Raw genomic sequence first — 26,745 nt, 5'->3', positions numbered from 1 at the left:
TTAGTGAGGGCCTATTTCAAGATAGGCACAAGTATGAGAAACAGCAGTGCACCATGTCATTCATAAACTACACCACACTTAGCTAAGTTGACTTAGCTCCTCTTAAAACTATTAGCATAGCATGACATAAGGAACAAGAAAAACAGTGAGTTAATGAGAATCAAGCAATTTAAAACTATTTGTCAGTCATGACAGAAAAAGAAAATCTAATGAGACAGTAATTGGTGTTAGATCATCATACTGTCTGCTAATGACACTGACTAAGAAATTATACATCTAAAGGGAAGTGAAAAATCATTTATCACAATTCACAGTAACCCAACAATATGATCTTTTACATGTATAATTTGTATTTTTTATGAAAACTAAAGCAAAAGGGAAGTCCACAATTCAAATCAAGTGAATTTTCTTAAAATCTGACTCTGAAAATAATGAAGCAGGATTCACAGTAATTACTAGTTCGAAATAACAAACTGGGGGTGCGAAACAAAGATAAGAAGAAAGCACAACGGAATTATTGGGTACACGTGTCACTATTTTGTACTACGCACTCAATGCTTGATTTCCTTATTCAAGCTAACAGCACAGCTCCTATGAAATATCAGTAGTGGGGACAAAATTGGCCCGTCATTTCATTCAGTTTTGCAAATCTGGATACACCTGGAATCTACCAGTGACCTTTCTGAAGGCATCCTTCACGTCCTTGTTTCTCAGGCTATAGATAAGAGGGTTCAACATGGGGATGACCACAGTGTAGAAGACAGATACTACCTTGTCTTCCTTTAAGGACTTGCCTGAGCTGCTCCGTATGTACATGAAGATGAGGGTTCCAAAGAAAAGAGCCACAGCAGTGAGGTGGGAGGCACATGTGGAGAATGTTTTACCTCTGCCACCTGAAGACTTCATTTTCATGACAGCCTTGATGATGAGCAGGTAGGAGATAAGTATGACCAAGGCATTTGCCAAAATGACAAAGTTCCCAAAAAAGACAATAATAATTTCAGCATTTGTTGTGTCACTGCAGGCCAGCTTCAGCAGGGGCGGGAGATCACAGAAGAAGAAATTGACTTGATTATTTTCACAGAATAAGAGAGAAAAGGTGCATGTGGTTCTTATGATGGCCCCAAACAACCCGCCAACATAGGCTCCAGTCACTAAACTCCAGCATCTTCTAGGGCTCATGTCCACAGTATAGAGCAGTGGGTTGCTAATAGCAACATAGCGATCATAGGCCATCACAGACAGCAGGAAACACTCTGTCGCTGCACAGACAGTGAAGAAGAAGAACTGGGCAGCACATTGGCCATAGGAGATGATCATTTTGTCTTTGGTCAGTGTTGCCAGGATCTGAGGGGTGATGACTGTGGTGTAGCAGGCATCCAACATAGAAAGGTGGCTCAGGAAGAAATACATGGGGGTGTGGAGTTGGATATCCACCTGGATGAGAATGATCATACCCAAATTTCCCAAAATGGTGACAAGATAGAAGCTGAGAAACACCAGAAAAAGAGGTACCTCCCACTTGGGAAGATCAATAAAGCCCATGAGAACGAACCTGGTTACTGTTGTGAGGTTATTCTTGGCCATGAACCAATGTGAACTGTTAATCTGAAGATAAGAGTGAACTAACAACAGAGGAAAAATAACCACAAACTTCGTTTCTCTATAGTTGAAGTTGGGTTTGCAACTATGAGCTTATTTACAGTGTTTGTTACAGAAATCTTGTGCCAGGCTTAGAGAGCTGTTCTTAAATTTGGTGGAACTAAGCCAAATGCTGTTGGTTTTGATCCAGATTGATTCTGGTTTATATTTGAAAAATTCTGTGAAGAGAAGAAACATGTGATCCTCAGATTTAGAATGGACCTAGCCAACATCTATCCTAACCTCACCTCTTGCATCACACACCCACCATCTGGTTATATGATGACAGAATCTGTCTGCACATACCTTCCACCCAGGGATCTCAGTGTCACTATCCTGATACTTACATCCATCTAATACTTTTTTCATAATATTCTTACAGAAGCTTGAAGATGATAAAATTTCTCCTCATCTTGTCTCTGTAACACACACACACACACACACACACACACACACACACACACACACACACACCAGAAAAATAAATAACTAGACAGATGATAACACTAGATAGATAGATGACAGATGATAGATAGATAGAAGATAGAAATAGATAAAAAGACAGACAGACAAACAGACAGACAGACAGACAAATGATAGCTATTTTCTCTAGAAGTCCTAAATTGTTATCATATTTTTCTCTGCACTCCAGTCTTTGGCACGTATATCAGAGGCTAAGATATTCCACATACTTTGTTTCACTCTTCATTTTATTATGTGGGCAAGATATCTTGTCCCTTTTGCCTCAATTTCTTGTTTATAATATGGAAAATATATGCCTATATTATAGATGTATTTGGGGTACTAAATAATTTAATATATGTAAGAGATATAGATTAATATCCAGTTCAGAAAGGCCTAAATATAGCTTATTATTATTGTTGTTGATATTATTACTAATATTATTATAAATTTTAAATATGACCTAGGTTTTGTTTTATGGAATATAATACATTTCACTCATATAAATTTTTTTTCAGGTTATAGATTCCTAGGGAGACAGTTTCATATACATAGGCAGCTTTGACACAATAGTTGAGTTACTTTTGTCCTCTTGCTAAATTAGATAAACCATTACTCATTCTTTCATCTCTTAAGAAAATCTTGTTTTTCATTCCTATAACAGTGTTACTCTTTGGGCTAGTACTTCAGTACTTTGGTTCTGAAAATGGTAAGTGATGTTTCCCTATTATGATTGCACTTATACCATTCACTAAAAGAATTCTGTTGATTTTAGGAAAAGCTTTCAAAAATCAAGTGAAATTAATGTTTATTTGCTATGCTTTGTCACTTTTTCAAAATAATAGTACTTAATTTGCTTTATAGTGTGCTTTGGAAATTTTTGCATTTCCTATTTCTTACTGCTATATTGCACACGTCTGAGTCAAATCACCACCCCACATGTATAGCTATTGATAATTTCCCATATGAATTATGTCTCTTCAGGAAAGTTTCTAACATACAAATGATCCTTGAGAGCTTCTTCATAGAAACCCAGATACATAAGTCCTTACCTCAAAAGCATTAATACTTAAATATTTTATAGATTACTATCAATAATATCACTAGACAGATACTATCAACACTGAACCCAAATATGAAGACTCACCATTGACTTCGCATGCAAATAAATAACTGTCCATTTTAAAGGTCCTTGTTTCCATGACCCTAGATTGTTCCCCTAAAACCATTTGCCCATTGTCTTAGTGCCACATCCCACACCATGAGATGCAGATTGAAATTTGCTAAATCAAAACTGGTGATTCTATAACCAAATACATAATAGCCCTATATTTAAATGTTTAATATTTCTCATTTATTTTACTGATAATAAAAATAAAGCCCAGAATCCTTAAATGATTGGTCTGAAATGTCGCTACTAAAATGAAAAGATAGTTAGATTCTAGCTTGATGCCCTGACTGAAATGGAACTAATTTAGGCATCGCTGCTTTTCCAAACACTGGTGTTTTGTTCAATGTACACCTGGTCTGTGCCAATCACAACATGACATGCACTGCACACATCATTTCACACAATCCTGTGACCCCAGAAAAGAGGTTTCATTTTACCCTTGGGGAGAGTAAGATTAAGTAGATAAGAATGAGTAAAACTGCAATACCAGCAGGATTTATCATATTCCAAAGATACAAGAAAGCATAATTCAAATTCTCAGGGAAATCTCAAAACTAAGCTTATAAACTGGTAACAGTCACTGCGCAAGAAACTAAGTTCTAAAAATACCTAGTGACACCCAAATCCAAGGATAATAAAGCTGGTAGACGCAAAACAAAACGACCTGTACATACCTGTGCATTTTAGGTGGAAATGAAACATAGCTATTGTGCCCTAAGAAGAGAAGGTACGGAGCTTGAGAGATTTCTGTACTGCCGGTTCCTTCAGATGACTTGGGGTCCATCCTTAGCACCTACATGACATTTTACCATCATCTGTAATTCCACTTCCAGGGGATCTGATGCCCTGTTCTGGCCTCTGCTAGTACCAAGAATATATATGCTTCACAAAATACATGCAGGCAAAGCATTGGTTCAAATGAGTAAAAAGAGACTAAAAAGAGACTATCCAATAACGATGGCTGTATTCTATACCTAATTTGGCTTAGCTGCTTTGTCTGAAGGTGCCCACTATCTTTCCAGGACTCACAGCTGGTAGACTTGTCCTAGTCCACTCAGAGATTTTGAAGTCAAATGAACAAAGTCATTATACATTTGTAAAAAGCAGCTGAGATTACATACGTAGTTCAAAATAATTAACCCATTTTGGGATTTCTTCTTGCGTAGCAGACCAGTGTGCAATTAAAATGCTTTTGGGGATGGCCCTGTAAGAGCTACTGAGTGCAAAAGTTTTCCCTTGAATAATAAAACAGCTCCAGGGACAGTGCCTAACACTTCTGGGAAAAGCCTCCTCACCCCTCCCCCTTGCCCCGCAATTTCTCTCAGGCAGAGGCTTATTTTCACATCTTTTCCCCGTCTTTCAGAGGATAAAACCAAACCTCAGGGATTGCATGAAAATTCGTAAGGCTTTTACGTACTGTGAGATCAACAGCATCTTCTGCAGGGAGTGGGCATGCTCTGCTGAGTTAGGCAGGCTGGGGCCTAACGGTCAGATTGGGGGGCTTTTTCTAGAAGTCTCCTTTATACTCCACATATTCTTACAACCATTGTCCAGTCACAGGTCGGATCTGAGACCAAACAGCATTCTCTCTGCTTCAATTTTTACATAGAAACGTGACTTCTGACTCAAGAAGCAACAAGCCTGGGCTAGTATAAGCATGCTTCCGTTGCGTCTGAACTGTCCATCACCCCTCAGGATCCACTTCCGGAGTTCTATAGCCGCCTTTCCTACTTCTAGTCCTCACCTATTTCCTGCCTCTGAAACTCACAATCACTTTTGTTAGAACCACACTGGTATTAATAAATTGGATTTGTATTATAATGTCCACAGTTCCACAGTAGTGGTTACTCTTATTTCATTAGCTTCCTGCTAAGATTCTTAGAGCTCATTAACCACACGTGTCCTCTTCAGTGGGCGCCTGTTTGCTTTCAGCTACTTGGTGTTCTAGGATTCAAAATAGTCTACATAAGCAGCATAAAAAAATGATATTTATCTCATATGCCTCTAAGTATTAAGGTTTGGATAAACATTTTAATCATTAGCAAGCATTTGGCCCAGGCAGAGTTTTGAAAGTGCAGATGCAAGATGACACAAAGATATATTTAGTAAGGGGGGGGGGGGTACTAAAGATGAAAATGCCTGATGTGTAGTGTAAGGATTTGAACCCAATGTGTTTTGAAAAAATTTGTTGCCACTTTCTGAAATTAAGTGTTTTCTGAAATGATTACTGATTTTTATGTTTTCTATAAACTAGAGTAGAAATTAGGACATGCTGGAGGGAAGGTAAAAGAGAGTATCCAGAAATGAGAATATTCCGTTTATTATCGCCAGATGAAGTTGTTGTTGGACTGACTGTGTGATGGTTATTATTCATCCACCATTTGATAATAATCAGAAAATCATAAGACATTTGGTATATTTCTCTTTTGCTATTAAGATTAAATGTCATGCTAAAACTTGCATTTGGGATTTAGGAAAGATCCGCATCTTACGATAAACAGGTTTTACCCATACTGGAGGTTCAAGAAACAGTGCAGAAGACAGAGTGAAAGATTTTAAGAGGCAGAAGATCAGCAAGTTGTCTGTGAGTCTGTATCTCCCAGTAATGTCTGAGGACACACCCATAGACGCTCAGCAAGATGACTGCTCCAACATGAGCTGAACAAGGGCAGCATCAACAGACATTCCAAAGTGTATGGCAGAAAGCTCATGAGGCATCAACACGATTCAAAGAATTAGGGGCAACTAAGAAATTCTGAGAGCAGAGGTGATCTTACCCAGGAAAGAGCACACCAGTTGATTTTCCAGTACTAAATGACCAGCACTAAAATCAAACAAATCAAACCTTGGTCAGGGCTAGAGTAAAAATGCTTTGTTGAGAAAGTTCATACAGGAGAAACATGTGTAGGATAAAATAAAGTACAAAATGTCTAGATTTGGAATCTGGCATTAGATTCATGTGTGTGTGTGTGTGTGTGTGTGTGTGTGTGTGTGTGTGTGTGTGTTTGTATCAAAAAACTTCCATGTCAAAATTAGTATGTAATAATATGGAAAATAATATACCAAAAGGGTAGTTCTCACACATCCAAAGGATTTTTTGCATTTAGCTCCTAGACTTTTCAATCATTTTCACTTCCCATGCACTCAGCTATTTAGCTGGGTGATCTGAGGTTATGCTATTGAGAAAAAGCATAAAAAATTTAAGTTGCTTAAATCAACAGAATTTTATTTCTTTTTCTTGACACTTATTCTTCACAAGCCTTCATTTCTACTAGGACATAATCGTCATGACAGCAAAATTAAAGTTGTTTAGTTCATTGACATGTCTTTAATACCAAGGATATTTTCTGAAAATAGAGCAGACAATAAACATCTGTTGAATAAATGATAGGAGATACCTTTAATGAGCGTCTTTTATCTTTCTGTGTTCACAAAGTGTTTTACTGTTTATTAGCTCAACATGGCCTAGGTACTTAACACGGAGACAATGAACAGAAAACTCTGTAGTCATCTATTCTAATTAAATATTTATTTCCACGTGGATTAAAATGAATTCACATCTCTAAAATAACATTTGGAAACTAGAGTTTTATAGGCAAAACAATACAAACAATCAATACAAAACAAAACAATAATCTCCGTAAAGGAGACATCTTGGAAATGGAGAGAGAGATGGATCTGCAGTGAAAAGATGGCTGTTCTTCCAAAGGATATAGGTTCAGTTTCAAGCACACCAAGGCATCTCACAGCCATCTGTAACTTCAGTCAAAGATGATTTTATGCCCTCTTATATAAAAGTACTTTGAGAGATGGGTCTGTGTGAGGAATAAAGTGGAAAGAATTCCCTTGACTATAGATCAGCTCTAGAGACAGCGTTTGGGGCTTCTGAGAGAAGCCAAGTCCTGCAGAGAGAATGTGCCTTGGAAGTCATTCATTTTCTCATCCTCTCCACTCAGCTTAAAGGATAACGGCAAACCTTTTGGGATTACATGGAAACTCCCAAGCATTCTGAGTGATACAGCTCAGTAGCCACTCCTTCAGGGCATGAACTTTTTGTAACTGACTTAACTTATTACTTATCTTGTTAGTGAAAGGCAGTGTTGGTACTGGAGTCTGGAACTGAGGACTTTTCATGACTCTTTACATGGCGTTCATCATTAGGCTTATTGTCAGTCACATTTCAGGGGTTGAAACTTAGTTGTTTTATCTGATCCAAAGTTCATAAGAAACTGTGATTATTGAATTGGAAGAGGCTGAGTATAAGATAGTCTAAACACGTGACATTTAATGCTGTTTTCAGGAGCATGTTTACTCGCCGGGCTTACAGAGGATATGTTTTCAGGGTTCCTTTTTCTGTTCCATTTTTATCTTTTCCCTGTCTCTGAAGGGCACAATCTTTGTTAGAACTGTTCAATTTGCCCTGAGTGTCAGTTGTTCATACATTATTCTCCGTGATTAGCCTCCCCCACTACACAGACAGTTGCTACAGCACCTTGCTTCTCACCCTCTGTTCTATTTATATGTATTCACTTAGTACTGAGGTCTCAGAGCTCCTTCAGTAGAAAGGACTCTCAAAGGCACCCTGAGCCTCATTTCCTTCTAAATGACAGCACTTAGATAAACTCTTTGGTGCCCAGCAATCACTCAGCTTAGGGGCGGTTATAGAAGAAAGTACATAGTATCCATTACCTTCCTTCTTCTCTTTGAAAGAGCAGGATAACTGTAGCTCTTTTGTGTATAATTTAATTTAATTATTGTTCTGGTTATTAAGATTAAACATCATGCTAGAATTTGTGTTTGAAGATTGAGAAAGAGCTACTTCTTATATTAGCTTTCTTTAAAAAAAAAAACTTAAAACAGAGAAAATGGATGAGTGCTCACAGAAGAATCTGTACGTGAGAAAATGAAGCAGGAAATGGCTAAGCACACTGTCTTTTGGCCTAGAGTTCAGTATTCCCCTGTACCTTAGGGAACTCTTGAATGTAAATTTTATCAGACATTCTACCTACAAACAAGGGGTTAGACTTTTTGCAGCCCATGTCAATCATTCATTTACTGCACACCATCCTCAACAGGCCAGATGTGACCTCATAGGCATTTCTAGAAAAAAATAATTAATGAGGATAATTCTCCAGGAAAGGATGCAATTGTAAGCAGACCACAGTCATACTCACACAGATTGCCTAGAACAATGGTTTTCATCCGTTCTAATGCTGCAAACCATTAGTACAGTTCTTCATATCCATAAATTTATTTTTATTGCTACTTCATAACTGCCATTTTGCTACTTATGAATTATAGTGCAAATGTCTGCGCTTTCCAATGGTCTTAGGCAACGGACACCTGTGAAAGGTTCATTCCACCCTCCCAGAGGGGTCATGATTTACAGGCTGAGAAACCCCTGAGATAAAGAAGATTTAGGATTTGAGATGTTTAAATATTAGATAGAGTTTGAGGATTAATATCGTAGGCTTTTCCATAAGAGCTATCCCTGCTCCTCACTGGCTGCAGAATTTAGGAGAGCAGCCCCTGAACCCTAACTGGGCAGCATAGTGGAGCTTGTTATGGGTGTGGATGCAAGAAGGCTGGCCCAGAGAGCATGAAACCTGGCCCTGCCTACTGCTAGTGGGTAGGCTAGCCAGAGCAGGACTGGAGAGCTCCCTCTATTGGAGTGGATAAATGAAACCTGGCCCCGCCTCCTGCTAGTGGCAGCATTGGGTAGGCTAGCCAGAGCAGGACTGGAGAGCTCCCTCTATTGGAGTGGATAAAAGAGAGCCTGTGGGATAAGCGGCTCAAATATCACCCAGGCGCAGATCTACAGCTTAGAGTGTGTCCACCCCAAAATCTACAACATCTGTGCATTATTGAAGTATGTGAAAGGGCTAGACCTGCTGATCTAAAGTTGCAGTATATCTATGAAACAGGACAGTGACAGGATAAACAGAAAGAGTCCCAAGGAGGATAGTGTATTGATAGTATGACAGAAGCCAGAGTTCTGGAAGCAGACCAAATGACTCACTGCGATGAATATTTGCAAGTGAAGATGTAAAGATGTGGGACATACTGTGACACACTACAGCTTCCATGAGGCGATATTTTCTATGCTTTGTTTTCTTTGTTTATTTATTTGTTTGTTTTTTATTTTCTTTTGGTGAAGTCATTGCAAGGGAGGAGAGTGGATGCAAGTGGTTGAGGAGATGAGTGGGACTGAGGTGTATGATGTGAAACTCACAAAGAATCAATGAAGGGTTAGGGGGAAAGTCTAAGGCTTTTCATGATGTGTTATTGTTTCAGATAGGCCAGCTAGAAAGCAAAGGGATGAGAACTTTGGCATTTCTGGAGCAAGACATGCAGGAAGCTATCAATATCAGGTGTGATTTATGTATTGTTTCATTTTTAATAATTCAATTTTATACCATTTACAATCACTTGAACTTACAAAGTTTCAGCCTCAAGTCTGACAGATTTATTGATTAATATATTTAAATAAATACAGAAATATCTGCAACATATATACTAAAATGCTAAAATGTGCTGCTGCCGTAGACCAGCTCCAGGAACAGTGTAGAGGAGAGAAGAGAGGTGGATCCAAGGTAGGGAGAATTGAGCAGGCAGTGAACAGCTGGTTAAGGGGAACCAATCATTGATTGAACAACTACCTAGAAGAACTAGTTGTTGAGGAGAGATTGAGGAATGGAGGAAAAAGAAGTACTTGGAGACTCCAGCATCTGTGGTACAAGCTGAAGGTCTCAAAGCCCAGGAGAACTTTATTTTCTGTTAATCTGTCTGTCTTTCTTGCTGTCTGGCTTAATCCTTGCTTACTGTTACGCATCATTCTATCTCCTTGCTGTTCTGTCTCACTCTAGCTTACTCTCTCATGTCTGTTACTTGCTGTTCTCCTTGGGCCAACCCCAGTATTTTATTTAAGTGAAGGTCAATTTTTTCATCACAGATTACATCATGATTTTTCTCATCTTGTACAATCAATAGGGCATTCAGAATCAATGAAGTAAGAGAACAGTCTAACAAGGAAATACAAAACGTTCTTTACTTCTCTGGAATCTACAGTTGTCCTCAGTGTGGCAGGAGTAGGTGAGAGGTCTGAAGGTGGTATAGTGCATGTCTGGCAGCCAGCATCCTCTCTTCTCTCCAGAAAAATACAAACACTGGCATTGTGGAGTCAGCAGCACTGCTGCTTGCTCACCCTGCAGTCACTGCACTATTGGTGCTCAGACTCCACTGGGCACTGCCATCTTGGAACAGGATCCTGTTTCCATAAGATTATTATGTAATAGAAATCCTGATTTTATATCCCCCATATGTATTGACAAGCCTTGTTCTATCGATCCCCTATCTCAATATTGTATAAATTCAGCTCTCCAATTGTCCCCTGGTGTGACAATAAAGCAGTTTACAGCCAATTGCTAAGCAGAGGAAGAGGAGTTAGAAGAGAAAGTAAGAGATTCTTCAGGGGATTCAGAGGTGCAGGAGAGATGAAGAACATTCAGATGGAGCAAAGAAAGAAGTAAAAAGAAAGTAACCTGGGGATTTTGCAAAGATGGAGTCAGGATAGCATAGGGGGTTAAAAATATACCTAAACTGCTCAAGATCATACTGTAAAGGTTCATAAACAAATATAAGTGTGTCAATTGTTTATGGGATAGCCAGGCTAGGAGAGTAAACTAAGAGAATCAAACACAGGTTTTGTAAAAATAACTTCAAAAGACCCTGTATCCTCCTGCTGGTCTCCACAGGGGGATAGGCAGAACTGTGGACTGCAGGCTGCTATCTGGTATCCCTCTGTATCAAGGAGCTGTCCTCAGGGACATGGGAGGAATCTGATGTCTGGATGCATCCCTGCAACTCAGGAGGCAAGTTTAGGTAGGTTAAAGGTACAGGGTGCCAGGAGCCTAGGACCCAGGAGCCATCCACAGGGGTTGGCAGGGCAACAGGATCTAGGCCTCCTTAGCTTCTGGGATGCCTCTTCTCATCTGAGAAACACAGATGCTGTTTTGAAGTCAGGAGCCAGGTCAGTCACTTAATCTGTAATCTCTGATCTTCTGGTACTTAGATACCATGTGCATTGGAACCCAAGAAGAATAAAACCCAACAAGAAATTGTTTTAAAACTATTTCTTCACGTATGTTCTAGACTTATATCACAGATTCCTTATCCATTTTTTTTTTACATCTTCCAATATCTCAGGTTTTTTTAGGTGAGTTATACTTAGCTATGCTACTGAAATAAATCATATGAAACCTTAGTGGCTTAAAGCAACAAGGATTTATTTCTTATTTATATGACCAAAGTGGTGTGAGTTATCCTCCAATTTTCAAAGATATTCTTCATAGAACAAGAAAAATGAACCTACACTTCAAAAGGAAACATGAAAAATCACAGATAATAGAAGGCACTTATAGACTGGGTAGGAATGTTTGAAGGAGAATGAGCAAAGTGTAATTGGTGCCATAAAGTATCACTATGCAGGCTAATACAAAATACTACTTCATAATTTTAGAAACTCAGATAGAGCTATTACATAATCCAGATTACTATTTGTGTGTTTAAAAAAAAGGAATCATACAACAGCAATATCTTTCCCTTCATTTTTATTGCAGTCGTTTTCACAATTTCTAAGTTATGGATGAAGCTGAGGTGCATAGAAATGGATTAACACATAAAGAATAGGGTTCAGTTGGTAGGGAAAGGAGCTCCCCTCTCTAAGGACTAGGGGAAGGGAATAGTGGGGGAGGAATGAGGGAGGGCAGGAACAGGAGGAAATGAGGGAAGAAGGTACAATTGGGAGGCAAAGTAAATAAATTTTTAAAAAATAAATAAAATAGTCATGACAAAACCAAGTTCAAACAGTACCTAACCACAAATCCAGCTCTACAGAAGATACTATAAGGAAAACCCAACCCAAAGAGGGTAATTTTAGATAGGAAAACAAAGGAAATTAATAACTCCACATCTACAAAGGAAAAGGAAGGAAGCTCACACACACGCACGCGCACACACATACACATACACACACTACCACTACCAACATCAACCATTAACCACTGGTCATTAACCACTGGCCTCAACTCCCCCAATGAAGAGACACAGACTAAAAGAATGCATATGAAAAGAGAATCTGCTGCATACAAGAAACACACCTCAGCAATAGAGATAAATATTACCTTAGAGTAAAGGGCAGGAAAAAAGATATTCCAAGCAAAGGGTCCAAGAAACAAGATGGAGTAGACATTCCAGTATCTAATAAAATAGTCTTTCAACCAAAATCAATAAAAAAGATGGGGAAGGACACTTCATACTCATCAAAGGAAAAGACACCAAGATAATGTCTCAATTCTGAACATTTCTGTCCCAAATACAGGAGCACCTACATTCATAAAAGTAACTTAGTAAAGCTTAAATTTACCCACACACTTTAATAGTGGAAGACTTCAACACCCTACTCTCAATAATAGATAGATCATCACAGCAGAAACTTACAGAGAAACAATGAAACTAATTGACATCATGAACCAAATGGACCTAACTGATATACACAGAACTTTTCACTCAAAAACTAAAGAATTCACCTTCTTCTCAGCACCTCATGGAACCTTCTCCAAAATTGACCATGTACTTGGTCCCAGAGCAAACCTCAACAGAAACAAAAAGATAAAAATAATTCCTTTCATCCTATCAAACCACCATGGATTAAAGTTGCAACTAAAAACAAACAAACAAACAAACAAAAACCAAACCAAAACAAAACAAAAACCAGAAAGCCTACAAACTCCCTACTCAGTGATATCTGGGCAAAGAATGAAAAAAGAAAGAAAAAGAAAGAAAAAAAACTTCCTAAAATTCAATGAATCTGAAGGCACAATATACCCAAACTTATGAGACACGATGAAAGCAGTACTAAGAGGAAAATTCATAGCAATAAGTGCCTTTATAAAGAAATTAGAGAGAGACCATATTACCAACTTAACAACACACCTGAAAGATGTAGAACAAAAAGAAGCAGACTGAAGAAAGAGGAACAGTTGGCTGGAAATCATCAAACTCAGGGCTGAAATCAATAAAATAGAAACAGAGAGATTCAGAGAATCAACAAAATCAAGAGCTGGTTTTCTGAGAAAATCAACAAGACAGTCAAACCCTTAGCCAGACTAAAAGGCAAAGAGAGAGTAATCAAAACAATAAAATCAGAAATGAAAGGGAGACATAAAAACAGACAGTGAGTAAATCCAAAGAATCATTAGGTTGTACTTCAAAAGGCTAAATACCACAACATTTGAAACCCTAAAAAAAAGGGATGGTTTTCTTTATAGATACCAACTACCAAAATTGAATTAAATCAGGTAAACAAATTAAATAGTCCTATATCTCCCAAGGAAATCGAAGAAGTTATCAACAGTCTCAACAACAACAACAACAAAAACAAAACAAAAAAAGCAACCCAGGGCCTGATGGATTCAGTGCAAAAATCTACAAGAACTTCAAATATGAGCTAATACAAATTCTCTTTAAACTTTTCCATAAAAATAGAAACAGAAGGAACATTACCAAACTCTTTCTATGAGGCCACAGTCACCTTGATACCACCTAAACCACAGAAAGACACTACAAAGAAAGAGAATTTCAGATCAATTTCTCTTTAACAGTGATGCTAAAATACTCACAAACTGAATCCAAGAACACAGTTAAAATATCATTCACCATGACCAAGTAGGCTTCATACCAGCCATGCATGGGTGGTTCAATATACAGAAATTCATCAATACAATCTATCACATAAGCAAACAGAAAGAAAAAAACATATGATCATCTCCTTAGATGGTAGAAAAGCATTTGACAAAATCCAACACCCATTCATGTTTTAAAGTCTTGGGGAGAGCAGCAATACAAAGCACATACCTCAACATAATAAATGCAATATACAGCAAACCTATAGCCAACATCAAACTAAATGGAGAGAAACTTAAATCAGGGACAAGACAAGGCTGTCCACTCTCTCCATATCTCTCCATTATAATACTTAAAGTCCTAGCTAGAACAATAAGACAAATAAAGCATATTAAGGGCATATAAATAAGAAGGAAGTAAGTCAAACTATTACTATTTGTGGATGACATGATAGTATATATCAATGACCCAAAGAATTCTACCATGGAACTTCTTCAGCTGATAAACACCTTCCGCAAAGTCTGGATACAAAGTCAATTTAAAAAAATCAGTAGCCCTGCTCTATACAAATGACAAATGGGATGAGTATGAAATTAGGGAACCTACACCCTTCAGAATAGCCACAAATGGTATAAAGTATCTTGGTGTAACTAAACCAAACAAATGAAAGACTTATATGAAAAAATCTTTGAGTCTCTAAAGAAAGAAATAGAAAGCAATTTCAGAAGATGGAAAGACCTCCTATGTTCATGGATCAGGAGAATTAACATAGTAAAAATGTCCATCTTACCAAAGGCAATTTATGGATTCAATGTAATTCCCATCAAAATTCCAAGACGATTCTTTACAGACCTTGAAAAATCAATTCTCAACTTCATATGGAAAACACAAAACTCAGAATAGCTAAAATAATCCTGTACAATAAAAGATCTTCTGGAGGAATCTCTATTCCAGATCTCAAGCTGTACTATCAAGCAACAATAATAAAAACAGCATGGTACTGGCATGGAAATAGGCTGCATGACCAATGTAATCAAATAGAAGACCCAGAAATAAACACACACACACACATATGGGCATTTGATTTTTTACAGAGAAGTGGAATTCATACAATGAAAAAAATAGCATCTTCAACAAATGGTGCTGGACTGACCCAACGCATACATGTAGAAAAATGCAAATAGACCCATATTTATCACCATACACAAAACTAAAGTCCAAGTGGATTAAAGACCTCAACTTAAAACCAGACACCCTAAATCTGCTAGAAGAAAAAGTGTGGAAGAGACTTGCACTTATTGGCACAGGAGACAACTTCCTAAACAGAACACCAATAGGCTCTAAGATCAACAATTAATAAATGGGACCTCATGAAACTGAAAAGCTTCTGTAAGGCAAATGAAACAATCAACAGAACAAAATGACAGCCTACAGACTTGTAAAAGATCTTCACCAACCCTACATCTGACGAAGTATATCCAAAACATATATTTAAAAAAACTCAGGAAGTTAAACACCACCAAGCCAAATATGCCAATTGAAAAATGAGGTACAGAGCTAAACAGAGAATTCTCAACAGAGGAATATCAAATAGACCAAGAAGAGACTTGATACCCTATGATCATATAGAGGGGGAGGTAATCCCCCTCAGGAACAGTCATAGGGGAGGGGAATAAGGGGAAAATGGGAGGGAGGGAAGAATGGGAGGATTCAAGGGATGGGATAACCATTGAAATGTAACAAGAATAAATTAATAAAAAAATAAATTAAAAATAAAATAAAATAAAATAAAAAAAAAAAGAAATGCTCAACATCCCTAGTAATTAGGGAAATGCAAATCAAAAGAGCTATGAGATTCCATCTTGCACCTATCCAAATGTCTAAGATAAAAAAATTCAAGTTATGGCACATACTAGTGAGGATGCATAGAAAGAGGAACACACCTCCATTGCTGGTGGGATTCCAAACATGTTCAACTACTTTGGAAATCAATCTGGTGTTATCTCAGGAAATTGAGACTAAGTTTTCCTCATGACCCAGCCATGCCACTCCTGGGCATATACCCTAGAGATGGTCCACCATACAAAAAGGACATTTGCTCAACTATGTTCATAACAGCCTTGTTCATAATAGTCAGAATCTATAAACAACCTAGATGTCCTGCAACCAAAGAGTGGATAAAGGAACTATGCTTCATTTACACAATGGAATACTATTCGGTTATCAAAAATAAAGAAATCTTGAAATTTTCAGCCAAATAGATGGAACTAGAGACGATCATAGTGAGTGAGGTAACTCAGATCCAGAAAGACACACACGATGTATCCTCCTCATTCATAAGAGGATGTAAGCCACTTACTTCAGGTTAACCACATTACAATACAGAGACTGATGTGCCAGCCAAGGTCCATATAGGATGTGGACCTAGACCTTCTGCTCAGATGTAGTACATAGGCAGCACAGCCTCCTTCTGGGCCCCAAAATATGGGGAGTAGGGACTACTTCTGACATGGACTCAAACCTCTTAATGTTGATCCTGTCCACCCTGGCAGGGTGGCCTTGCCAGGCCACAGAGGAAGAAGTTTCAGATAGTGCAGAGGACAGTGGATAATCTGAGGTCAGATGTTAGGGAAGGAGGGCTTCCCTTTCTAACAACCAGGGGAGGAAAGGAAAGGGATGAGGAAGAGGATGGGATCTGGAGTTGATGAGGGAAGGGGTGGGATTGATAGGTGATGACAGAGGGACCTACAGTAGGGAAGTAAAGAATTAAAACTGCAGAACAAGCAGGTAATATATATTGGTAATCCAACCACATGGGGATAGCTCTGAGACTAGCTGAGACATGAATGTCTATGCATAAACAATTCTTCTTTGTTGGTCACAGATTCCCTGTGACTTATTACATAGAGGCCGTTCTTAGCATGCCATGAAGGAAGATTGGCAGCTGTCTTACTTCTGCTCCTCCAATGAGCAGAGAACCAGCCTTAATTGCTCTGTGCATCCCGCGAACCTCACAGAATTATAACTTTAGAACTGTATAATGCTTGTGAGAAATTATATTTTCAGAACAAAAGAACAGGAGACTGACACTGGATCAGACATGACTGGATTCATTCCTCTCAGCATGCCAGATATCCTGTATCCTTCATGTTCCAGGCCCAGGCACCTGAGTTGCTGTTACCCATTAGAGCAGGACAGCTTCCAAGACAGCATTGTAGAAAGCTTCTGATCCCAATTGGTCCAGCATTTCAGACTGTCCAACACAGGACTCCTTTTAAGCCTGGAATTTCTCAGCATTTATAAAATGGACCACAAATGCTATCCATGGCTTGCTTAACCATTTTCTCCAATTAGGGGAGGGGAGCTTTACAGGTATTATTCACCCTAAATCAGTCTGAAGAAACTTTAAGAAAACAATGCTCCATTTCTTATAAGGGGGGTTGGGTAAGATTCTGTTTGTTCTCTTGATCTACAGATGCTTATTTTTATCAGGAGTTGGTTATAAGTTATTATTGGTCTTATACAGAGAGGAAACAAAGTTGGACTCAGGGATGTCTCTCTTTTCCTTTATTTTTCTTCCAAAGGTAAGTAGATATGAGCTGAAAAGAAAGAAGGGAGGATATAGAAATAAAGATGGAGGATAGACAAAATGTAGATTATTGAATCTACCCCTCAGATCAAGGCCTTAATTGTTACTCACAAATAAGGTTATTTCTAGTTCATTGGTATAGAATTCTGTATATTGATGTTTAGTTAGTTAGGGGTTAAGATGATTTAATATCTAAATAGATGTTTAATTAATAGAGATGAGATATGATAGATATTAATTTTCATTCAGTTTTTGATGCAGCAACATGGGAAAGATGTTTACTTCAAGTTTGCCAAATACAAATAGCCAAATCACTATGAATGTAAAATTTATAAAATTCCTGATTGTCTCATGGTTCTTCCTGATGTATGTAGTTTATTTTATTTATGTATAATAATATAAATATATATGTTAAAAAAGAAACATAAAAATGGAAAAATATAAATTAAAAATGTATAAAGAATATGTGACATATATGCATACTGAACTATTTTACAGCCATTATAAAGGAATTACATCATATCCTTTTCATAAAATATAGATGAAACTGGATATCATCATGATGTGAAGTAATCCAGATTCAGAAAGCCAAATAATGGCTGTTTTCTCTTGCATGCAGGAATATATCTTGAAAATATTACATGAAAAGAGATTAGTTGAGATAAAAAGATAACAAGGAGGAGAGATGAGAGGAAAAAAGGTCATAATGTAGACAATATATTGAAAGCATATTGTACACATAAAGAATTCATTACATTTAACAGTCAGTGTGCACTAATGTAAAACAAGAAAAAGTGCATGGTTTCCTATATTAATGTAGGCCAAATCCCCACAGCTTCATAATTTAATTTTTCTCTTTGAATGGAGAATTCAGTTGTCTGCTTTGCATTTAGCCAGAGACCAGAAAACATTAACTAGTTTCTTTAAGCCTGGAAATTCAATCTCTATGTCCTTTCTTTCTACTCACCTACTCTTTGCTTTCTAATAAATTCTGTGAGCAAGTAATGTTTTAGCATATTGAATTCACCTGAAAGAACCTGAAGAAAATTTTATGTAAATAATTTTAAAATTCTAATGACTCTTTAATGTTTCTCATCACATAAAATACAACCTGCATATCAACTAGGAATTAATCACCCATTTTAATCTGATTTTACTATTTGACAAAAGACAACTCAAAGGAATATAGTGCTTTAACATCACTTATGATAATTAGAATGTATACTTTTAAATTTATGTATTCTATAAAGTTTTAAATATTTATATTTATATTTAATGTGTGGTCTGATCTTTGAACATTACATTTCAACTCTTTCACCTTTCACAAATCTGTATCATCCAATCAATGATCCTGTCATGGGACTTCCTTATGTGACATATTATTTTAGGCAGGCTATATTTAAATACTCCTGTTAGACTTTATCTCCCCTGCATCCCATAAGGAATAAAATATAATCATTAAATAATTAAAAATAAATTGTGGTGCTGGAGAGATAGTTCAGTGATTTGGGATGTTTGTGGCATAATCATAAGAACCAGTTGAGATTACCACCCATATAGCAAGCCTGTACTTTCATAAATGCCTGCAATCCCAGATCCAAGGATGGAGTCATGAAAATCACTATGATTTACTCATTTCCAGGCTATCCCAGAAAAAGAAAATTCAGATTTAGAGAAAAACTCCACCTCAAATGAATAGGCAGGGAATGATAAAAGAGGTCACCTAATGACCCTCTGGCTTACACACACAGAGAGAGAGAGAGAGGGGGGGAGGGTGGGAGGGAGGGAGGGAGGGAGAGAGAGAGAGAGAGAGAGAGAGAGAGAGAGAGAGAGAGAGAGAGGCACACATAGACATACACACACATAGATAAATCTTTGAAAATGTCATCTAAGGCTGATATTATTCTACACAAATAACTCATTTGTGTAGAATAATAGTTGCCTAGCAAGCACAAAGTCCTAGTTTTGATCCTGATAATTGCATAATGCCAGCAAGTATTGGAGGCCTTTAACCACAGCAATCGTGGTTAGAGAAAAGAAAATCAGGAATTTAAGGTTACCTTCTCCTACATAAAGTTTGAGGTCAGAGTGGACTACCTGGCACCATGTCTCAAAATGGCTTTTATTATAATTAAAATAAAAAATAAATATACTCTAAGCTTTGAATCTCAAAACAAAATATGATTGTGAAGAGCATAATGATGGAGTTTTAATGCTGTTTTCTGCAACTTATGTTGAAGTGAATAAATCAGATCACAGTTTGATGGGCAAATAGATGAATGGGTATATTAATAAATAGGTCATATTTATTAAATAAATTAAATAGAAAAATGTTAAGAGCAACAGAATTTAACTATTGAGCATAAGGTATTTATTAAATGATATTTTCCAACATTTCCTTTTTGTGGAAATTTTTGAAAAAATATTATCTTGTTCTGTCATTGCAGACACCAGTGAGACCTGTCACATTTAGACCGCACCCATTGTAAGAGCATTAGTCTATAGTCAAATCTCTTCTCCAGCTGACGTTTACATTTCTTCTTGTCTCTCTGAAGCTAAAAATTCTCATTTTTTAAAAAATCAAACCATGTATCATGATGTTCACATTTACATTTGGAGCATAATATAAATAAAGACGTCCTAAAAGGGTGGCATTGGAGAATAGATTATTCTTAGGATTTCCCAAGGTGGGTAGAGTTTAGGATGTCTTGACTCTATTGAGCATTTTCCTTAGTGCATCTTTCACTTCCTTGTTCCTCAGGCTGTAGATGAGGGGATTCAACATGGGAATTACTGTTGTGTAGAACACAGACACTACCCGATCCTTTTCTGAGGCCTGACCAGAGTTATCTCTCAGGTACATGAAGATGAGAGTGCCAAAGAAGAGCAACACTGCGGTGAGGTGGGAGGCGCAGGTTGAGAAGGTCTTAGCCCGGCCTCCTGATGAAGGAATCCTCAGAACGGCCACAACGATGAACAGGTAGGAAACCACAATTACCACCATACAAGCAGGGATGACAAAAATCGCAAACACAATAATAACCAATTCCTGGATATAGCTCTCCCCACAGGTCAGTTTTAAGAGAGGAGGAAGGTCACAGAAAATGAAGTCGATCTCACTGTTTCCACAAAAGGAGAGGGTAAATGCGGAGACTGTCCGTACCAAGGCACTGAAGAGGCCAGCAACATAAGCCCCGGCCACAAAACTTAGAAGGGCTTTCTGTGTCATGATGGTGACGTAAAGCAAAGGTCGGCAGACTGCCACGTAGCGGTCATAAGCCATGAGGGCCAAGAGGTAGCAATCAATGGAGCCAAAGAAAGTAAAGAAGAAAAACTGAGCAACACAGCGTGCATAGGATAAAGCTGCCCCATGCTCCAACAACACGGCCATTGTCTGAGGTACAGTGACAGAGGAGTAGCAAATATCCATGAAAGAGAGGTGGCTTAGAAGAAAGTACATCGGTGTGTGGAGCCTACGATCCATGCGGATCAAAACGATCATGCCTGAGTTCCCCAACAAAGTGAAGAGATAGATAAATAAGAAGAGGTGGAACAGAGGGAGCCCCTGTTCTGGGTGTTCAGTGAATGCTATGAGGAGGAACTCCGTCACCAAAGTAAGGTTCACCTTGGCCATGAAGCCAGTGGTACCTGAAAGACAATAAGAAGCAAGACAGGATGTTGTACATAGGATGTGCCTACAAGAGGAGTGTATACTTTGAGCATATTGAAAGTACACAGGTACTAGAGAGAATTCATAGGCTATGGGTCCTAATTCCTGCTTTCAAGGGAGTTATGTGATCCTCATATTATGATATTAAGAGGAAAATAAGTCACATGTGAACATGTGCAGAACAGGAGAGTATACAATCACACTTGTATTGCAAAGCAGCTGTTTGAGTCCTATGATTCAACCAGAGGATATTCAGATGAGTTGTGGTCATTTTCTAACCATGAAGTTGACCATCTCAGGACTTTCTCCTTCTCCTTGATTGTCATAGCTTCTCCCTTACTTCCCACTGTCTTCCTCTTGTCTGAATTAAGTCAACACCTGTGGAACTAACTGATCTTTGTTCCTGGGTCAGATTAACTTCTTAACAATTATCACCAATTCATTGAAATCAGATATCAACTATAATATTTTTATTTCTAAGACCTTAATTTGATTATGTTTTACCCTTCTGACAAAAATCTAGCCATAGAACAATGTCCAGGATATTTCTTAGCCTCGTCAATATGTTGGCACAATCTATGGTAATTCCCCTACCTTTTCCTTATGCACCCACCTTGCTTCTGAGTCCTAACATATATAGTGACAACTCGTTCTCCCACTACTGAATTATTGGCAGCTTTGATGATCCTCCATTCCATGATGTCTCTGTGCTTCAGGCAGAACACCACTCCTGCCTGGAAGAACTTACCTTTTCTGTCCCCAGGATCCTCCCTAGTGCTTACCCTACCATCAAATGGCAACTGGGATCAGAAGTTTTAAAAGAAGCATCCCATCACCTAGACAATGAATGTTTCCCTGGGCATTAAACACTCAGTTAGGGCTTAATACACTTTGTAGAATGGAGTTGTTAAATGAGATATGAAACATCTTGCAAATAGAACGGTATTGTGATAGTATTCCAGTTGCAAAATCAGAACATGCCCTAATCATGAGAACTGACTACATCTAATGAGAAAAATCAGTGGTTTTTATAAGTTCTCTCTAGGTTTTATACTTCTATCTCTAATCTAAATATGTGTTGATTAACAGAAAGATAATTTTAATTTTTACAAAAATCTTTTTATTAGAACAATATTGTCAGTAAAAAACATCAGTAGACTCTATATGACTTATGTATTGATTCATTTAATCCTCATAACCACTTTATAAATGAAGTCACATTTATGTTATAAGCTCAAGGCAGCACAGCTAGGAAGTGGTCTACTTGCCATTAAGCACAAAGCTGTACATATCATAGAAATTGTTTACCTTGTAAAAGATATCACATGGTTTCTTGGTTTTGTCCAATACCTGTTACTTAGGAAATGTCCGACATTAAGTCCAAAAACTCAAACAGCAATGGAAGCTTTGTGTAAAGAATAGATTGTCATCTGGCTGGATCCTAGTGCAGCAGTGCAGACAAGGTGTTGAACAGCATTAAAGCATAAATCTTTGGTAGCTAGGCCAATGCTCAACCAAGATACTAGGAAGAATGTTAATTAAAGGAAATTGGCTCTGGTTATTGGGTTGGGTATCAAGAGAGAGAGGTCAGTTTGATCATTTGAATTCCAATTTGGCTTTACCCTATTGATCACCTTTTCTCAATATCCACTACATTTCTTTATTCTAAATAAGGTCATTTTACTCCATCTACCTTGAGAAGTAGCCTAACGGTAGAATAGGGGCAACACTGCCCTGAGGAGCAAGAGGTTTTCTGATACTTGTTGGCCTCCCACACTTTTAGCTATGAGTTTGAGGAACTCTTAGCTCCTCAGTATCCCTTTCTGTCTTTCAAGTTCACACACATGCACTTGTTCATGCACTCCACACATACGTGCATACACACACACACACACACACACACACACACACACACACACACACGGGGGATGGGAGGGAGAGAGAAAGAAAGGAAGAGATGATAGAAAGTTGATAGATAGATGGAGGTATCATATTGATCAACAGACTTCCTACAGTAATTCTCAAGAACCTTCTAGCCATCTGCCCTACCAAAGACACTTTCTTTTCTTCGTTTCCAGAATCTACTAAATCTGGCCAGGACACATTCTTCATCCTAAGAGTAGTTCAGTTGCAGTCAGAGGTTGGAGAATAGCCTTGTCTTATATGCTTCCAAGTCTAACACAGGCACATTTAATAGAAGAAAATAGCCATGGCTGCAAAACTCTGAGGTACCCACACAGTGGTTAAAATGGTCCCTGAGGAATCTATTACATATGTGGATTCTTAACAAGGCACCTGGTCCCTGTCACACAGGAGAAAAGAGGGATGTTCCTCCAGCTCCAGGTCCCAAAGGCTAACTATTTATCTCACATTCCACACAGAAAAGATCTATAAACAGACACTTAAGTGGAGAGTAGCAAGCCTCACACCTTTAAGCCCAGACCTCTGGGAGGCAGAGGCAGATGGATCTCTGGGAGATAAAGGCTATCTTGGTCTACAAATCAAGTTCAGGATAGCCAAGGCTACACTGAAAAACTCTATCTTGAAAAAACAAAAAACAGAGTGCATAACCTCATGGGTTACATGGGTATCTGCCCTCATTTTCCATTAAGTCCTGCTTTTATAATGAGAATCTAGTTAATGTGGCTTCATATCTATACTCATTTGTTCAAATTAGCATTTATGTAGAGAGAGAGTATTTTGCTTGCTTAATTTACATATATAGAAAGTAAATTTTTACAAAAAGTATTAGTGCTGCATTTTTCATTGATTAAATATTTTTTTGTATTTGGATCCTTATTGTCGGATAATTTCATACACACATATAATGTTTTTAATATTTTCATCCCTTATTCTAACACCTTCACTTCAAAGTTCTCTCCATGTCCTCCATGACTTATCCCTCCTAATTTCATGTTATTTCTTTTTTTTTTAAGTCCAGTGGTTTTACTTAGTTCTGCCAGTGTGTGCAAGGTCATGGGTTTATCTATTGGAGATTGCATAGATTAAAAGAAAACATTTTATCCCTCCCTAGCAGCCATCAACTGCTAATATCTCCCCAGCCAGGAGTGGGACTGCATGCATCCATCTACCAACTGTGCTGAGCTTTAGACAGGTTTGACTCTGTGCTGATCTTGTACAAAAATACAGCCTTTTGCTACTGCCAGTTCTAAACAGTTCAATTTGAGGGCCTACTTACTTGCCTGTTTTAGACATTTTAATAGTATACATTAATTACACAACATAAATCATCTATAAGTAGAGTTGGTTTCTAGCTACAAAATAGAATTGGGAGAAAAGTTGGGTAACTAATTCCCTCTACCACCAAAAAAAGAAAACCTTAGCAAATTGGCAGGATACAAAATAAACTCAAAAAAGTCAGTAGCTTTCCTATATACAAATGACAAACAGGCAGAGGAAGAAATTAGAAAAATTACTCCCTTCACGATAGCCACAAGCAATATAAAATATCTAGGAATAACCCTAACCAAGCAAGTGAAGGATTTATTTGAAAAAAACTTTAAACCTCTGAAGAAAGAGATTGAAAATGACATCAGAAGATGGCGGGATCTACCTTGTTCGTGGATTGGAAGAATCAACATAGTAAAAATGGCCATCTTACCAAAAGCAATTTACAGATTCAATGCAATCCCTATCAGAATACCTACTAAATATTTTGAAGATATTGAAAGAACAATTCTCAACTTCATATGGAGAAACAAAAAGCCCAGAATAGCAAAAACAATCCTATACAATAAAAGATCCGCTGGAGGAATCTCCATACCTGATCTCAAGTTGTACTATAGAGCAACAGTAATTAAAACAGCATGGTACTGGCACAGCAATAGGCTAGTGGATCAATGGAATCGAACTGAAGACCCAGAGATGAATCCACACACATTTGCTCACCTGATTTTCGACAAAGAAGCCAAATCCATTCAATGGAAAAACGACAGCATCTTCAACAAATGGTGCTGGTCTAACTGGATGTCTACATGTAGAAAAATGAAATTAGACCCCTATTTGTCACCATGCACAAAACTCAAGTCCAAGTGGATTAAAGACCTCAACCTAAAACCACAGACATTAACCCAGTTAGAGGAAAAAGTGGGGAAGAGTCTGGAACTCATAGGCACAGGAGACAACTTCCTGAACAGAACACCAACAGCCCAGGCCTTAACATCAACAATTAATAAATGGGACCTCATGAGGCTGAGAAGCTTCTGTAAGGCTGGTGACACTGTCAAGAGAACAAAGCGACAGCCTACAGACTGGGAAAAGATCATCACCGACTCTTCATCTGACAAAGGTCTAATATCCAAAATATATAAAGAACTTAAGAAATTAAACACCACCAAACCAAATAACCCAATTGAGAAATGGGGCGCAGAGCTAAACAGAGAATTCTCAACAGAGGAATATCAAATGGTTGAGAAACACTTAAAGAAATGCTTGACCTCCTTAGTCATCAGAGAAATGCAAATCAAAACGACACTGAGATTCCATCTTACACCCATCAGAATGGCTAAGATCAATAACTCAACTGACGCCTCATGCTGGCAAGGGTGTGGAGAAAGAGGAACACTCCTGCATTGCTGGTGGGAATGCAAACTAGTACAACCACTTTGGAAAGCTATCTGGTGCTTTCTCAGAAAAATGGGAATAGGGCTTCCTCAAGACCCAGCTATTCCACTCCTTGGAATATACCCAGAGGATGTACTACCACACAACAGGGACATAAGCTCAACCATGTTCATAGCTGCCTTATTCATAATAGCCAGAACTTGGAAACAACCTACGTGTCCCTCAATAGAAGAATGGATAAAGAAACTGTGGTACATTTACACTATGGAATACTACTCAGCTATTAAAAACAAGGAATTTCCAAAATTTGTGGACAAATGGATTGAACTAGAAATTGTCATAATGAGTGAGTTCACACAGAAGCAAAAAGAGCTAAATGGTATATACTCACTTATATTGAGACACTAGTCCAAGGTGTACGTCCCCATGAAAAACTGTACCTACCAGAATAGTGGGTAAGAGGGGAGGACATCCTATTGAAACTTTAGGTGTGAGAAGCCTGGGAGAAAGAGGAAATGGAAGGATCCAGTGGGTCCTGGAAAACTATAGGCGAGTCTGGGCCCTGGGGTCCTCTGCAAACTGTGGCGACAGCCAAGGAAAAAATAGGCAGTAAAAACCTTGAACCCCTACCCGGACTAGCCGATGGACATTCTCCACTGTTGAGTGGAGAAGGAGATCTAACTTTCACACAAACTCTGGTGCCCCATATTTGAACATGTCCCTTGGACAGAGATGCCTGGTGGCACTCAGAGGAAAGATAATAGGTCACCAAGGAGAGACTTGATACCGTATGAGCATATTCAGGGGGAGGAGGTCCCCCTCAGACCCAGACTTAGGGGAGGGGAGGGGAGTAGTAGGGGGGAAGTGGGAGGAAGGGAGGAATGGGAGGATACATGGGATGGGCTAACAACTGAGATGTAATATGTATAAATTAATAAAAATGTA

At 38.2% G+C, this 26,745-nt stretch overlaps 2 protein-coding genes across 2 annotated transcripts in view; both read right to left on the bottom strand.

Moving 5' to 3' along the window:
- Positions 1-636: 636 nt before the first annotated feature.
- LOC311609366 (olfactory receptor 5AU1-like) overlaps positions 637-26,745 on the bottom strand; it is a gene marked incomplete at both ends in the record, with an annotated part of 38,277 nt that continues 12,168 nt past the window's right edge. Inside the window, one exon of the mRNA XM_084802419.1 lies at positions 637-1,663. Within this exon, the coding sequence (XP_084658545.1) occupies positions 637-1,663 (1,027 nt within the window). The remainder of the gene's footprint in view (positions 1,664-26,745) is intronic.
- On the bottom strand, positions 20,245-21,180 carry OR9Q1 (olfactory receptor family 9 subfamily Q member 1; the record flags this gene model as incomplete). Its single annotated transcript, XM_084771798.1, has 1 exon — positions 20,245-21,180. The coding sequence occupies one exon, from the start codon at positions 21,178-21,180 to the stop codon at positions 20,245-20,247; it is 936 nt and encodes a 311-aa protein (XP_084627924.1).

Source organism: Acomys minous (genome assembly GCF_964271855.1).
Source record: "Acomys minous genome assembly, chromosome: 2".
Taxonomy (NCBI): Eukaryota; Metazoa; Chordata; class Mammalia; order Rodentia; family Muridae; genus Acomys; species Acomys minous.
This window is presented reverse-complemented; position numbering and strand designations above follow the sequence as displayed.